The sequence below is a fragment of the Colletotrichum higginsianum genome, chromosome 5 (genome assembly GCF_001672515.1).
Source record: "Colletotrichum higginsianum IMI 349063 chromosome 5, whole genome shotgun sequence".
In the NCBI taxonomy this organism is placed as follows: Eukaryota; Fungi; Ascomycota; class Sordariomycetes; order Glomerellales; family Glomerellaceae; genus Colletotrichum; species Colletotrichum higginsianum.
In genome coordinates, this window is record NC_030958.1 from 3515175 (window position 1) to 3531411 (window position 16237).

At 56.3% G+C, this 16237-nt stretch overlaps 5 protein-coding genes across 5 annotated transcripts; 3 read left to right on the plus strand and 2 right to left on the minus strand.

The window, feature by feature from the left end:
• Positions 1 to 4422: 4422 nt before the first annotated feature.
• On the plus strand, positions 4423 to 6709 carry CH63R_07922 (Choline dehydrogenase; the record flags this gene model as incomplete). The annotated part of the gene is made up of 5 exons (XM_018302896.1): positions 4423 to 4947; positions 5006 to 5591; positions 5677 to 5775; positions 5878 to 6557; positions 6680 to 6709. The coding sequence occupies 5 exons, from the start codon at positions 4423 to 4425 to the stop codon at positions 6707 to 6709; spliced, it is 1920 nt and encodes a 639-aa protein (XP_018157674.1).
• A 374-nt stretch (positions 6710 to 7083) lies between these two features.
• Positions 7084 to 7504, minus strand: CH63R_07923 (uncharacterized protein; the record flags this gene model as incomplete). Its single annotated transcript, XM_018302897.1, has 2 exons — positions 7084 to 7221; positions 7400 to 7504. The coding sequence occupies 2 exons, from the start codon at positions 7502 to 7504 to the stop codon at positions 7084 to 7086; spliced, it is 243 nt and encodes an 80-aa protein (XP_018157675.1).
• A 3755-nt stretch (positions 7505 to 11259) lies between these two features.
• Positions 11260 to 11583, plus strand: CH63R_07924 (F5 8 type c domain protein; the record flags this gene model as incomplete). The annotated part of the gene is made up of 1 exon (XM_018302898.1): positions 11260 to 11583. The coding sequence occupies one exon, from the start codon at positions 11260 to 11262 to the stop codon at positions 11581 to 11583; it is 324 nt and encodes a 107-aa protein (XP_018157676.1).
• Positions 11584 to 12130: 547 nt separating this feature from the next.
• On the minus strand, positions 12131 to 13274 carry CH63R_07925 (Alpha-mannosyltransferase alg11p; the record flags this gene model as incomplete). The annotated part of the gene is made up of 2 exons (XM_018302899.1): positions 12131 to 12699; positions 12842 to 13274. The coding sequence occupies 2 exons, from the start codon at positions 13272 to 13274 to the stop codon at positions 12131 to 12133; spliced, it is 1002 nt and encodes a 333-aa protein (XP_018157677.1).
• A 1264-nt stretch (positions 13275 to 14538) lies between these two features.
• On the plus strand, positions 14539 to 16116 carry CH63R_07926 (uncharacterized protein; the record flags this gene model as incomplete). Its single annotated transcript, XM_018302900.1, has 2 exons — positions 14539 to 14658; positions 14749 to 16116. 2 exons carry the CDS (start codon positions 14539 to 14541, stop codon positions 16114 to 16116), a joined length of 1488 nt encoding a protein of 495 aa, XP_018157678.1.
• Between the last annotated feature and the right edge of the window lie 121 nt (positions 16117 to 16237).

The following is a 16237-nucleotide window of genomic DNA, read 5'->3' on the forward strand; positions in this document are numbered from 1 at the left end:
TTGTTGAAGCAGCTCAGCTGTACGGGAGAAGTCGAACGGGAAAAAAGAGGAGGGCGCTGCCCGGGCGAAGAGAAAGGGAGGGGGGGGGAAGGAGGAGGAAGAGACGACGAAGGAAACTTGCAGTATCGAGAATGAAGCTTCTTCAAGTCATCTTGGCCCTTGTGTCAAAAAAGGGAAAAGAAAAAGAAGAGGGTGTCGTTTTCCAGATGTTGGATGGCAACGAACGTGTACAACAGGTTCCGATATGGGGGAGTGGTGACGGAGGTGGGGGAGAGGGGGGGGGGGGCCTCAGGAGGAGGAGGAGAACAACAAAAACAGGGCCGTCTTTACTTTTTTTTTACTTTTTGGTCCCCAAAAGCAGCCCGTTCGGCTTGGTCTGATGTCGTTCCGGCTTCGAATCCATCCCTCGATATCCTTGTCCGGCCCTCCTCCTCCCTCGCCTTCTGGGCCTGTCTGCAGACCGTGCAGCCGCTGTCTCGTCCGTGTCATTGCGTCAGGAAGCGCTGCAGCGAACCGAACCCACTCCCCCCCCCATTGTTTGTATAGACTTTCTGCCCTTGCGGCTTCTCACACCATCATCAGCAAGGGTGGAGGGGTTTGAAAGAGAGGGAGAGAGAGTGATGGAGTGATGGAGTGATGGAGTGATACAGCGTACAGAAAGTAGAGTTTGGTGTGGGAGGTGGACTTGAACCCGCAACCCAACCCATTCTCACGTTGCCAAGAGACGAACAATGCGAAGCCTCACTCACGCAACTCGGGGATGTGAACCTCCCATCGCAGAACACAGAGAGACTGACAGGCTGGTTGTTTCTCGGTTTCAGAATCTCTGCCAAGAGAGCCGAAAACGAGCTGGTGCGACACCATCCGTCCCCCCCCTGGGCTGGGGTACACGTCCACCGGCCATACATCGTACGCACACAACTACCTGTACGTACGGATACTACGCTGCTCTTATGGGGGGACCCCCCTGGCTGAGACTGTCAATCACTTGCCAGAGCCAACGGCCCTCTCTGGTCCCCGATTCGCCAGCCCCGATTTTGACCTTGGAGGCATCGAAGCCGATGTGGGCGGCCCGGCCGGAACATGCACCCTTCGGAAGCTAGTTGGTTGGTCTGCGGGTGCGGGTGCGTACTAAATCCTACAAATACAGAGTACAGGTATGTATAGTTGGACCAACGTTCTCTTCCATATTGTGCGTGTCCCTGTGCGATCTCGAGAGGAACCGACCGGCTTGGCTACGTATTCTGTAGCTTAGAAGATGGCTGGAGTACCTGTAAAACACCAAGTGGGAGGAGAAGATGATGACCAGGGTCTTCGCAGCTACTCAGCCCTGACTTGAGAGGCGCACCGTTTCAGAATGTCGTCTCCCCCCCGCCGCCATCGCCTGAAAGATCAGATCGGCCGTCCCGGATTGATCTTTTCTTGGTAACGGGGGAGCTGGTTCAAACGGGCCTCGATCCCTCTCTTTCTCTCTCTTTCTCTCTCTTTCTCTCTCTATCTCTCTCTCTCGACCCCCTCTGGGCCGGCCAATCAATCATGAGATGGAACCCTTCAGGAGCGTCCTCGATGGTTCCCGAGACAAACGAGTCAAGCTCCGGTATCTGCATTGGCAAAAGACGCAGAGGCCAGATCGGGAACCTGACTTTCTTGGGGGGAGGGGGGAGCAGTCGAACACCTCCAGGCCAAGGGACTTGTCGTTTGCATCTCGACAAATCAGCTGTATACGAGAGACCTGAGCGGCGGCGTCGTCCCTCCAGACTTTCAGTCGAACGGGGGGGGTTGGAGCAGAAGCTCAAACCAACCTTTGAGCAACACAGAAGGGAGAGTCCACACCAAGACCCCCTCTCCTCTCCCCGCGCTCAATCAAAGTCGAACGAACCACCTCCCCCTCCACCCTCGTTTGCCTTCCACATTTTCCATATTTTCCACCTTTCTTTCTTTTTCCTTTTCCCCATCTGCTTGGCCACTTTCCATCGTCTGAAGGAACGGCATCCCTCCCGTCGCGGCCGCCGCCCTGGACGCCTCGGCGGCGTCTCTCCAAACAGACGCTGGCGATGCTCGCCATCTCGCTTGCGTGACAGAGATGCGTCAAGTCAGCAGGCTGCAGCTCTAGCGTCGGCCGATCCTCCTCCCTATGCCTATGCTGGGCGCCCCCCTCTCCCTGTCGCATCACTGCTGATTTGGAGAGGGACTACCGAGTAAGGGGGGACAATAACCGTAGGGCTCTCAAGTCCCTTCACCCCCCCCCCCCCCCCCCCCCCCTGAAGCTGAAGAGGCTCTTTTTTCCCATCACTCTACGCAAATCACTCGGCCAATATACCTGAGCCACACGCCCAAGACCGCCGAGACCTCTCTTCGTGGGAAACTTGAGATGTTGTTCAATGTACGTAAAACGCGCGAGAGCGCGAGAGCCCATTGACTGCGAACGCTTGGCCCGGCGGGACTTCATAAAAGGGACAATGCAACAGAGGCGAGAGAGTGGACACCGTTTAATCTAAAGTAGTAGTGTGTGCAAGGCGAGGGAACCTTAAAAAAAAAATGCCTTGTGCGAGTCAAACCCAGTTCACCTCTCTCGCTCGACCTGGTATGTTTGCGCCGCCCATCCCGCACTGAGATTTTTTTTTATCTCCGTGAGGGACATGGCGCCAAAGTTATTCAAATCTCCAACCAACGTTGCTTGCCAACTCATTTCGACATCTATTAAGCTTAAAAACGTTGGTAATATTGCCCGATCCCCCCCCCTATCGGATTAAGTGCCCCCCCATGCCGGTTGTCCGTGATGCCGGTCGGTGTCTGCTAGATGACACGTTTTTTTCGGGTGAAGGGTGTATGCATCGGCCAAGTTGCGGAGGCTCGGCGGAGTTTAAATCCTGTGACGGACGCGACTCTAAGTCAACCGTAGACGGACGGCCCTTGCTATGTACCAGATTCCTACCACAACCAGCAGCCATCAGCAGCCGACCGTCCGAAATGAAGCGTGCCAAAGCCATAAGAAAGGAAAGAAAGGTCTACAGATAGTTCGCGGCTCTGCTCCAGCCCTGGGACGGCTTGGGATGAAGGCAAAAGTGCCGTGCATGCCATCAGACCGTCTGAACGACAGGACCCGAGGACGCGATGGAGGCCTGGGTTTCAGACGATTGCACCCGCGTTGAAAGAATAGAGGGCTAGATGACTTGGACTTTGAGCCCGCAACACCGTCAGCATGCTAGAGCTTCATGTCGCCAATAGACACGTGGGACTTGGACGGGACGTGTTATTCGATAGGTCAGTCAGTCATGTAGCTGGCTACATTTGGGTAAGCTCTTTTTCTCATGGCGCTTCTGCCAGTTGAATTCGACCTGCAAACCGATCTGTCAAGGAGGATCATCTGAGGCCATCCTCAGTTCCGCGATAGCTCACGTCTCCTCCTACATCCCCTTGACCTTCCTCTTTAACCATTGACCCTAGAGCCTTTCACCGCACCCATCCTCAGACCTACTTTCCAACACCCATTTCAGTAGCTGACTGATGCTGACAACACTTCCCACTCTATCTGAACGCTGGGTATAAAGAAGCGGGGACCTTCATGCATAGCCACTACTACTATAGTACGGATGCAGGGTTGACATTCGCCAGAAGCACGTCAGCAGCGAGCGCCTCGTCTGGTCCACGGCATCGTCGGTTCCCCTTAATCACCTTGTTTTTTCCCCCATCTTCTTCTGTCCTCTTTGGGGTACGGACTGAACAGCTTCCTATCTCGTACCTCGTACGGGCCGTACCTGTCCGCCATCCCCATCTCCCCCAGGATCTGCTACGGGGCGCGTGGTGGGGAGGGGTTGCAAAAGTTCCTTGACGGCGTTGCGGTGATATCTTCTGCCTGCCGGAGAAAAAAAAGGTCGAGCCGTCTCGTCGACCATGTCCTTAAGCCGCAACTACGGTCACAGCAACATACAGGATGCGGCTTTGCACCTTTCTGTGACTAAGCTCGGATCCAATTTGCTTCATTCTCCGAATGGAAATGGTAACCCGCGTTAAATCCGAGTGAGAGGGGACCCGACTCTTGTTTTTCCTCGACTTGGCAACTTACTTAAAGTAGAAGACTCGGCGCTTCTCCACAGCACCCTCGCCCACCGGTACCGGTGATTAGATTCCCAAGCCAGAAGGTCAATCTAGCATTGGGATATGCAGCAAGGTATCGTGTCATGGCAGGTGGATTAAGAAGACGGTCAAGACGGTATCGATGCCGGGTCAACGCCAAGTACGGATTGTGATCTGCGCTTGATAGAAAACCTTAAGACGCCCATTGTATAAGTATGGCTGTTGTGTATCCCGTACTCGGGTTCATCATTTCTAAGCCTCGCAAGGCGTCTACGGGCAACTGATTTACTATTTCCACTCATTTTTTCCGCTCTTTTTTTGCGCAGCAACGATCGTTATTTCGCCATGCCGTTCTTTCGCCAGTCCAAGTCCCAGCCTCGGTGGCCTGGGGTCGCGGTGGCAGCCCTCCTCACGGCGAGCTCCTTCGCCGACGCCTACGTCCTCCCGCGCTACATCAAGCCATCTCAGTTGCTGGATAGCTACGACTATGTCATTGTGGGAGGTGGAACCGCGGGTCTGACGGTGGCAGACCGCCTGACCGAGGACCCGAAGACCAACGTCTTGGTCCTCGAGGCCGGTAACTGGGGCAACATGTCCGACAACCTCATGGTCTACGTTGCTGGCAGATCCGGAAGCTTCACCGACCCCATGTGGCCCGGCCTCCAGTCTGTGCCGCAGCCCAACTTGAACGGGAGGCCCGGCAACGTCCTCGTTGCCAAGCAGGTCGGAGGCGGCTCTTCCGTGAACGCCATGATGAACATGCGTGGCTCTGTCGAGGACTACGACCGCTGGGCTGCCCTGTTCGGATCCGAGGCTCAGAAGGGCACTGCCGACTGGAGCTGGGATGGCATCTTGCCGTTCTTCAAGAAGGTGAGAGAAGAGAGCAGTATCCCTGAACCAAGCTGACTCGTCATATTAAAACAAAAAGGGCCTCCACTTCACTGAGCCCCCTCCCGAGCTCACCGACAACTTCGACAGCGTCAAGTACGACGCCTCCTACTGGGGCGACTCCTCGGAGATCTATGCCGGTTGGCCCCGGTTCTACTACCCCGGCGTGACCCCGCTGGTGGAGGCCTTCAAGGAGATCGAGGGCGTCGAGTTCCCACCCGACAGCGGTGCCGGACAGCCGGGCGTCTTCTGGTTCCCCACGCTCATGGATCCCCGTTCCGTCACGCGCTCCTACGCCGGCAGCGGTCACTACCTCAACGTCAACGCGACCCGCCCCAACTACCACCTCTTGGTCGACACCCAGGTCCGCAGGCTGGTGGTGGACGACGCGCTCTGCGCCAAGGGTGTCGAGGTCCCCGTGGGCAACAGCACCCTGGTCACCGTCAAGGCCAAGAAGGAGGTCCTCCTCGCCGCCGGCGCCGTCCACACCCCCCACCTCCTGCAGCTGAGCGGCATCGGGCCCAAGAAGCTCCTCGAGGCCGGAGGCATCGACGTGCGTGTCGACCTGCCCGGCGTTGGCCAGAACTTCCAGGACCACAGCAACCTTTCCGGGGTGAACATCACACGTGAGTGACTGGCAGCAGCTTTGGGAAGAGACGGACGGCGGTTTTGGGTGAACTTGAGATGACTGACCCTCTTTTCGTTACTTAGTCACTAAGCTCGCGTCGATTCACCCCAACCCGCGGGATCTGGTTGAAGGAAGCGAATTCCAGGCCTGGGCCGAAGAAGTGTGGCAGGCTAACAAGACTGGTGAGTATTAACCACACTTGTCTCCCATATCGTCCCCCCCCTACGCATGTTTTCCAATACTAGAGCCGGGTTGACAACTAACTGAATGACTCTCAAAAACAGGCCCGTACTCCCTCGCCTTCACCAACCTTGCCGGCTGGCTCCCCTTCACCACCATCACGGACAGGGCCGACGAGATCGCCACGAAGCTGGAGCAGCAAGACTTCGCCAGCCTGCTGCCGGCCGACACCGACGCCACCGTGCTCGCCGGCTTCGAGGCGCAGATGAAGATCCTGGCCGCCCAGCTGCGCTCCAAGAACACGGCCTTCACCCGCTTCCAGCTGGTCCCGGACCACGGCTCCCAGGGCCCCGTGGCGATGCAGTCCTTCAGCCGCGGCTCCATCAACATCAACACGGCCGACCCCTGGAACACGGAGCCCGTCATCGACTACCGCGCCCTGACCAACCCCGTCGAGGCCGACTTCTACGTCGAGTCCATCCGCTTCCTCCGCCGCTACAACTTCGAGACCTCCCTGGCCGCCGAGTTCGACCCGGTCGAGTACGTCCCCGGCCCCAACGTCACCTCGGACGCCGACCTCAAGGCCTACATCGCCGGCGCCCTGTCGCCCACCGACTACCACCCCGTCGGCACCGCCTCCATGCTGCCGCTCGAGCTGGGCGGCGTCGTCGACCAGACCCTGCGCGTCTACGGCGTCAAGAACCTGAGAGTCGTCGACGCCAGCGTCATGCCCATGGTTCCCGGCGCCAACACGTGCCAGCCTACCTACGCCCTGGCCGAGAAGGTGAGTCGATTGCTTTGAATTTCTTTCCATCCCATCATACGCCTTTCCCCTGGGTCGTTGGGTTTCCCACCAGGCAACTCTCTCCCTACGACTTGGTGCTAACAAGATCTTGCGAACTATAGGCCGCGGAGATCATCAAGCAAGGCATCTAAACCAATCAAACGACAGAGGCCTTGAAAAGAACTGTCGATGCTTCTTGTCACTTGTTTGCTTTCCGTAAGGATGTGAGTATGGCACGCCTGGTGCAGATGGAACACTTGTAGCTTCGGGGGTACCCTAGACACTACAATACAAATTTTATGAGGCTCGTAGTATGATTTCCACGCGTCCCTACATGGTGCTATGTTGGCCCTTCATTACTGGAGGCTTTGTGTTACTGATCATTCCTTGGCAACGTTGTCGTAGCAGTCGTAATAATCAATGGTACATCGTCCCTCTATGCTAAATCCAGACAAGGTCCAGCAAGAGACTCCGAAAACACAATCGCTGCATGTAGTGTTTCTGGTATGTAGACCAAAGCGGTCTACTATAACATCAAAGTCATCACGCTTCCATGAGAGTGGATGTTTGAGCTGTCTGACACCACATGGATGGCCTTCTCTCCTGTCAGACTAGGCAGGGCAGTAAAGAGCTCCGGAACAGCATGAGACGGCAGCATCTCTTCCTGAGTTGGGGGTACACTGTCATAACTTGAGTCAGCATTCACCTGATAGAGGGTTGTCAGACAGTTGGGAATGTAACCTTTTGTTTGCAAATTGCCCAAGGGTCTGCATAGTTTGTTCTACACTGCGGATTGTTTAGTTACCGGGACGTCACTCAACATTATCTCACGCCCAGCTTACGTCCTCAAAGTTGCAGTCCGGGGGAGGCCCCGTACAGAACTGAGCAGAAACGCCCTGAAAGACGGCGGCGGCGCTCAGGAAAACGGCTGTGGTTCGGAGACGCATGGTGGAAGAGACGGATGGGCGTAGGCCGTTGTAATGACTGTGTGTCCGGTTTGATTGATCAAATGATTGCTCTGCATCAGTCAGGGAATCAATCTTTATACAGACTCAGAACATTCTACGGCATCCCTCGGAGGCCGAGACGACAGAATTGAGTTTGAGAATGTTGGACTTAGATGACCGCTCCACTCCCGTTGTAGCAGATGCTTGCAGATCAACGACGGCGGATTGGGTACGAGGTAACAGCACTGACTTGTTCTAAAGATTGTACGATGGGCGTGGTGGAAAGAGTTTCTTGGGCACATGCCTGAGAAGGTATCCCATGGGCTGCGGACTCACGCAAGTTTTGCTATTCCCCAGTGTCTCTCCAAACTTCACTGTATTTCATTTCTTTCTATTAGATGAAGTTATCTTGTCAGTAAACCTGACTGGCATCCTCCGCACCCCGGGCAAAACTGGCGTGAGTCCGCACCCGGTGAGATGATGACAACCAAAACAACAGAAGATCTTCGGTTGCACGTGTTAGAAGTCATCTCGCCTCTTGCCGCTCAACGTTCGACCGCTTTGCGGATCGCTTGGTTGTCCAAATTACCGAAGCAGGGAACGAGAAATTTGGTTTGGGGACACAGGCATCAAGGGGTAGAGAAAACAGTGATGCGCCGGTACTCGGTCCCCTTGTGATACACAACAAATTCACAGACCAATCACGGCTTGCTGAATATGCTTCAGCACGAAGCGGCACAGGTGAGTGCGGGTATCTGGCTGGTTTCAAAAAGGTCTATGGCCGTATTCAAACCGCTTGTAGAAGTTGCGAGACGCACCCACATACAGGTTCACACCCTGAGAGTATTCTTCCCAAGGGTACAATCTGTTTTTGCCGACAACCTCTACAAAACGTTCTAGTTATTGGAATCTACACCTTTACAATAGTTTGTTTTATGCCTACCTGAAGAGTGTACAGCCTTGTTCAGTTACTTTTACCGCTTACAACTTTGCGTCCTTTCGAAACGTTATTTTTACCTTGGAGCATAAATCTCAGACAATAAGCTGTGTTAGCCTAAACGCAGAATTACTTCTTTTACTTCAAATAGGAAACGTATCTAAGTTTGCTCGGCGGCCTACGTTGTGGCTGTGACCATGGAGTTTTATGCCCAATGCAGTAAAACACGGCGGCCATGGATCCTTTTGCCTACGGCCAATTACTCGCACTCAACACAGGTCGATGATCTTTTCTAAATAATGAGGCTTCTGTTGCTGCCTAGAATGGGACCAGCTGTTCAGAGAACAGGGGTAATGTGAATTATCGGATGAGTAGCCTCGGCCCGAGTCAACCGCTTGAGTCGGCTCCCGCCGTATTTCTTCATAAATCCTGCTGTTTTCTCAAAGGCTTGACTGCAGAAACAAAAAGTTTTCCAAGTGTACATACATTCCTTGTTAAGAGCGAGTGTCCAAAAGACTGGAAACCGAGGTAGAGAAGCGTGGCATGTAGAGATACAATCTGTGTTCTGTGGGTTGAGTTAGAGACTGTTACGAGATATGGCTGAAGACGATGAGTGCGTCACTCTCGACGAATCTGTGTATTCAATCAGAGAAACATAGAAAATAAGAATCACTTTGAAGAACAAGGAAGAAATAAGTGTAGAGCTGGGAAATCCCCTACTTAGAACTGCCTAGAGATCTAGCTGTAGCCTACTTCTACTTGATTCAGGGGAGGCCACCGAAATCCTCTTCCTACACGCACAATATTACTACCAGCATTCCAAACAATCGTTCCATAGAGCAAGCAGCTATAAAGAGGTTGGATACAAAGTTTGTATTAGAGACGGTGCCAATAGGGTACAGCCAGTCAGACCCCACTGGCGAGTCAACGCCAGGGAGAGGGGCCAACATGGAAGTCTGGTTGTAGGCACCTTAAAAGCAGTAACGTTAGCGATAACAGGGAGAAATTACAAAGATCCAGGGCAAAATGAAAAGAACTGCCATGAAGAGAACGTGATATTGCGCTGTGCCTGTGCCCACTGGGTACACGGGTGCTTGGTCCCATGAGTTGAATGGGCGAGTACGAAATTATGTCGAACAATTACCGAACCCACCTCCCCAAGTAACTGATGCCATGGTGACTTCTTGGGGAAACCCGCGCCAACTGAATCAACTGAGCTGATAGACTGACGACAACGACGACTAGTGTTGCGGATGGCCCACGTGGCCTGGTAAGCGGATGGTATCACCCCAGTGGATAAGACCTTAAACAGCTTAAGGGGCTAGATTGGATGGGGAAATTCGTTCCAGTGGCGCAATCTCTCAACACTTCGCTGTGCTGTGGTTACCGGAAGCCCTGAATGCTAGAAGTCTAAGCCAATCGGCCGAACAGACCGAACCGATCAATGCTCATACTGACTCAGGATATCAAGCCACGAAGGAAGATGTGAAATCTCACAAGCCACAATTCGGGTTGGGTTGGGGGGCCGTTGGCCATTCAAATTCCAGAGGTGATGTGATGTGGCTGACTTGTCGTCAGCACTGCCGGTGTTAGTTTTAATTAGCAGAAAAAAAGCAACAGAATGGCGCATCTCCCGCTCGACAAGACAGACACATGTCCAACCTCCAAAAACAATGACGAGTCTGGCAGGCCCCCATGTTGGAGTTGACAGACGTTGCGGTGTGGCTTGCATGGGTGGCATGGGTGTTGTCCTTGGCCGGGGACGCACACATCATCACCAACCAAGGGACTTTGGCGGCCAAGGGAACATGACGTCATTCTAGTTTTTGCCTCCTCTCGCCAAGGGCGCGATAGGCATTGCATGAGGTCAATGACCGAGACGGGCGAAGAGCCCGCCAGCTTACGGGTGTAGTCCTGATCTGGACTTGCGGTTCAGAATGGCAAGGTTTAGAAACCTGGCATTGCGTCTATATTTTGCACGCTGTGAGCAGGGTTCGACAACCGAGTTCTGGATATAGATATCTGCAGAGACGGCACCTCCATCGGCTGCTTCCGAACCAGACTCCAGCGCTTTGAACATCACACAAGGATCATCCCCCACGTTTTAGTGCTCTATTACTGTAACTCACATCTCAACAATAAGGGAACAGTTCCTTCCCAAACGGCAGACATGAGACGAACGAGCTGCAGGTCGCTGGCTTCACTCGCCGCTTCCCTCCTCCTCCCCGCAACCGCCCTCGCACAGCTCGGCCTCTCATCGAAGCGCGGGCTGGCGTACCAGGGCGACGACCACGAGGCCGATAACCAGCTGCTCACCTCGGAGTCGTCCCTCATCAGCTGGTACTACACCTGGTCGACGTGGCCGACGCCGGGCCTCAACGACTCCGTCGTCTTCCTCCCGCTCGTCCACGGCGTCGACGACGCCTCGGACTCGGGCCTCGTCTCACGCCTCAACGGCCTCCCGGAGTCGTCGACCCATCTCCTGACCTTCAACGAGCCCGACGGAACCACGTCGTCCGGCGGCAGCAGCATCGACCCGGAGGACGCCGCGAAGGCGTACCTCGAACACCTCGTCCCGCTCCGCTCCGCCGGCCCGCGCACCTGGAACATCAGCCACCCTGTCGTCACGGGATCGCCGCAGGGCATCGAGTGGCTCCAGAAGTTCAACGAGTCGTGCTACGACCTGGACGTCGCCGGGTGCCCGACCGACTTCGTCAGCGTGCACTGGTACGGCGACGCGACGGGGCTGCGGAACCACCTCGGCGCGCTGCGCGACTTTTACGACGGCTCGGACGACCTCGAGTACTGGATCACGGAGATGGCGCTGCCGCAGCAGGACGCCGAGGCGACGCTCGCCATGATGAACGAGAGCCTGGCGTACCTGGACGGGCTGGACTACGTCGAGGGCTACGCGTGGTTCGGCGCGTTCCGCGAGGACGAGGCCAACGCGTGGACCGGCGACGCCGTGTCGCTGTTTGACGGCGACGGCGGCCTGACTGATCTCGGGGCCCTGTACCTCGGCGGCGAGGAGCGGGGGTTCGAGACCGGCCAGAAGGGCGAGGGCAACTTTGCCAGCTCCCTGTCGCCGGCCGGCCTGCTTCCGTGGGTGACCGTCTTTGGTGTCATTGCGGCGTTGTGGTAGACGCCGGGGACTCTTGAATCCGACGAAGAAGGGAAGAGAAAGTGTGTTCTTACGGGGTTGAAGAATGGGCAACGAGTACATGGCTATGATTCATTTTTCACGTTGTACATACGTGTGCTGGACACACAAAGCATGGAGTTTTGTGTAAGGAACGATACCTGGCCGGATTTTATTTTTGGTCTGCATATTATTATACCACCATACCCCTATACAGCAGATAACATTATACAGAACACGCTTCAACTACTTTGCCGCCGTGATATGCCTCGGTTCACAACGAGCCAGTCCTTTCCACCTCCCCCTGATTCTCAAGAGTAGTCTGTGCCGGTTTCGATGCTGCAGAAAGGCCTGCCAGTTGCGACCTGTTCATCAAGTTTGATAGATGAAGGGTGGTTTGAAATAAAATGCTTGGACAATGTCCATCGAGACTGGCCAACACTGCACAGCTCTACTTTTGTTTCCTCATGGCCACTGCCCCGGGTGATTACCTCTCACTCGTCATGCATGGGCCGTTAACTCTAATGTCCGAAACAACCTCGTCTATGCCTCAGTCGGCCCCGATGAGAAACCAAGCTCCAGAGCTGACCCAGCAGCAAATGACATCCCAGCCAACGCTGCTCACGGCAGGGTGCTCGTAGAGCGTCGTGAGGACAACCCCAAGGCCCTCGCCTTCGCCCGCAACCCCCTTGGTGGCCACGGCAAGCACCCACGCCATCGAGGCGGCCTTCCAGTACCATCCCGGCTCGCCCAGGAGCCGCGGCGGGAGGACCCTGTTGAGGAGCAAGGGCGCGAATGCCAGCAGATGAGGGCCCAAGAGCAGCGACATGAACCTCGGGTGGTCGATGGCGGAAGGGATCAGAGTCGCCCAGAGTAGAGTGACGACGAGGACGACGGTGTGCCACGAGACCGAGGACGACGCCGTCTCGTCATTCCGCTTCTTCTGGTCCTTGGGTGCCGTTGTTGGAGTCGTCGGCTTGCTACTGCTGCTGCTACTGCTGCTGCTGCTGCTGCTGCAGCATAGGATGGCGAGGAACGACATGTTGGCGGCAAAGGAGATGGCAACCACTTGACCGAGTAGCACAAAGACCCACGGATGAGGGATTCGCTTCTTCTGAGCTACGGGTTCAACGTTGACGTTAGTGACCATCTACACTGGGGGCAAAAAAACAGGGAGGAAAAAAAAAAGTAAGAAAAAAACAAAGAATAAATAGGAGGGTGAAGACGTCAAAAATCAGACGCTAGACATGCGGCTAATCACCTTGAGCCGCAAGCAGGACGCTCCAGTTGGCGCAGAAGCCAAAGATCTGCAGCGACCACCACGCCCTCGGCCCCGTCTCGAGCGTCGACACCCACGCCTGGCGGAAGAGGGTCGTGTCCCGCAGCCACTCGCCGAGCCGCAGGCCGGGGGGTTTAGCGCCGCCGACGACGGCGGCCCAGAACTGCCGGGAGTCCCATTCGAGATAGGACCACTCGAAGAAGCGGAACATGTGGTACCAGGTCGTGGCGAGGCTCACGGCGGCGAGGAGGCCGAAGACGGCGAGGGCGACGACGGTGGGAGCGGGACGGTCCGCGGAGCCGGAGACGCGTCGTCGCTGGCCGCGGATGATGCCGATGGACTTCGCCGTGAGGCCGGCGGCCAGGAGCATGTAGCCCGTAAAGATGGCCAGGGGGCGGGCGTTGGAAACCGACATGACTGCTCTTGGTGTGTGCTTCGGTGCTTGCTGTTTGTTTTGATTCGTCCCTCTCAGAGTCAAGTCTGCCGTCAGGGTGCCTTTACAGCCGATGGACCAAGCGGTCGTAAAATGAATGAATGATGTCAACGAACGCGAACGCGTCTTCCCCGATGAAGATGTACATCCCGGGCAAGCCGGGGGTGGGAACCCATTGGTTTGGGATTGGTCGGGGGAAATGGTTCAAATCAGCGTGTACTGCGGGGCCCGGGGGAGAAAAGTCTCGAAAAGGCCAAGCCAAGCATCAACGAGAGGAGTCGGTGCAACTTTCTGTCCGAGGGCCTGGGTTGGCCGTGCCGAAGAGAAACACACATGCAAGAGGCTGCTGATATCAGGTTCAGCCGTTCAACGGAAGACTCAGAGCGTCATGGACGAAGCACCTGAGCGTCTTCTCAGAGGTTTTCTTTCCGCGAGTGAATGCCCGGGTTCACATCATGGACTCTGCCTGCTGACGCGACTCATGTCTACCTGTAGATGCTGGTCTGGCTCGGTCACACTCACTCAGTCGGGTCCCGAGGGGAGAGAACGGACCCAGCTGCGACCACACTGCACTGGATCACACCACTATGCGATGGTATAAGTCTACCTCCAGGCCCTGACATCGCGCAGGGTTAGACCGAGTAGCCTAGCCCTTGCCATAACGTTACCTGGCTGTAGCAAAGCCTGAGTACATCGTATTTGAGTGACCGGACAGATCCACGATGATGCTGCATTCTACCTGGCATTGGGGGGGGGTGGTAAGAATTTTGCCTGCAACCACAGAAGAACCGTGACAGGGATGAAGCCTAACTATCACAGATTAGAATTCAACCGACGGGCGGCCTCGACCTCGGCAGACATCCACATCTTCCAGGGGTGGCATAGCGGCACTAGAGGGTACCCGCCCAGGAAGAGCGATTCGCTGTCGGGAGGAGGGCGTAGAAGCTGAGAAGTGAGAGAATAAGAGAGAGAGCAGGGCCATGGTGCATAAATGAAATTCCCTTTCCGGATGTTGACGGAGGACGTGGCCGTGGCGACTTCAAACGGTTTAACGTTCGCAATCTTCAGACGCCTTGTATTTGGCTTTCCATGAGATCGCGCTTCATTTTTGCTCATCGGCTCGTTCTGCACCCTGCAAGTTGGTGGAGAAGAACCCACGGAAAAGGTGCCCAAAGCGGCATAAGCCTGAAGAGCCGTGGGAAAACTCATCTCCAAAGTTCGTCCGCGAGGTTTTCCTCGTCGCGATATGAGTCGTGAGGCTCCCATCCGGGTGGCCCTTGTTGGAACCGGACTGGCAGGCCTGACCACCGCATATCTCTTGCAGAACGACGAACAGCGGCGGTATGCAGTGACTCTTTTTGAACAGGTGAGCTAAAAAAAAAGAATCCTGGATAAAGTCCCGGTTCAGTGACCCTCCCCTCCCCTCCTTGCAACAGGGCTGACTGATAGATTTCAGGCCGAGAGTCTATCCTTCGACTCGGCGTCCGTCGCCATCCGCGACGAGAGATCCGGCCATGTCGAGCGGGTTGACCTCCCTATGCGCGCTCTCGCGGGGGGTTACTACGCAAACGTCATGCGCATGTATGACCACTTGGGTATCCCGTACCATCCCATCCGGTTTCTGTTCTCCTTCGCCAAGGCGTTGCCGGCTCGGAGTCCCGAGGCGACGGCGGCCGGGAAGACGCCGGCGAACCCCGAAGGGGCGGGCAGAGCGCCGGGTGAGTACTTCGTGCACGCGTCGAACCTGCACCAGATTCCGCCCTGGCCGGGAAGCCGTGGCGTGCTGGCGCACCTCATCGAAATACTGTACCTGATCATCTGCCAGTTCTGGTTCACGGTCGCGTGCTTCCTGGTGCGCCCTCACACCGAGTGGGCCGACGGAGGAGGGGAGACGCTGGACGAGTACTTTCGGAGGATCTGGCTGCCTCGTCGCTACGTGACGCACTACCTGCTGCCCCTCATGAGCAGCGTGTCGACCTGCTCGCACGACGAGATGCTGGCGTTCCCGGCAAGCGACGTCGTGAACTACAAGCGGTTGACGCACGGCCAGCAGCACTACACGGTCTGCGGCGGCGTCCATCAGGTGGAGGGGCGGCTGGCGGCGGAGATGAAGGACGTCCGACTGGGAGCCTGCGTCGCCGAGGTGGCGCCCACGAGCGACGGGACGGTGAGGATACGTTGGCAGTCGACGAACAGCGGGCTCGAACCGCTGCTGGAGGACGTGTTCGACCGGGTCATCCTTGCCGTGTCACCGGACGTCGCCGGCAGGATCTTCACTCCCTTGCGGGAGACGCTCAGTTCGATACCGACTACCCGCGTAGAGAGTTCGGTGCTCCGGCCAGCGAATTCGACGCCGAGCCAGCAGCCCCTGACCCTGGTCGAGGACGAGAGCAGTCATCCCAAGTCCTGCTCGCACCACCGCGGGAGTGCCATCCCGCCGCAGGTCATCTGTCTGAGGACCGACTTCACCGCCGAGGAGGCGCGGACGGAAGCGCTGCACAAGATGCCCGGGGGCACGGTCGTGAGCACATGCCCGCTGGACCCGCAGGCCGACGCGAAGAGGGTGCTGCGCACGGCGAGGTTCACGAGGACCCTGAGGACGACCGAGAGCAGGGCGGCGATTCGGAGGATCATGGGCGAGACCAGGAGGTCAGACAAGAAGACGGATCCGGTCCGCGGCGCGGAGGACTGGGTGAACGGCCAGGACAACGTCTGGCTGACGGGGGCCTGGTGCTGGGACGGCATGGTTCTGCTCGAGGGGTGTCTGGTCTCCGCCATGAGAATCGCCGATGACTTTGGCGTCAAGGTCCCGTGGACTCGGTGAGAGAATCTAATCTTCAAGCCGCTAGGGCCAGATGGTGTCGAAGAACAAATGAAAAAGAAACGAAGTTGAAATAAACCTGTCCCCTTGTGGGTTGAAGCTAGCAAAGGGAACATCGGGACCT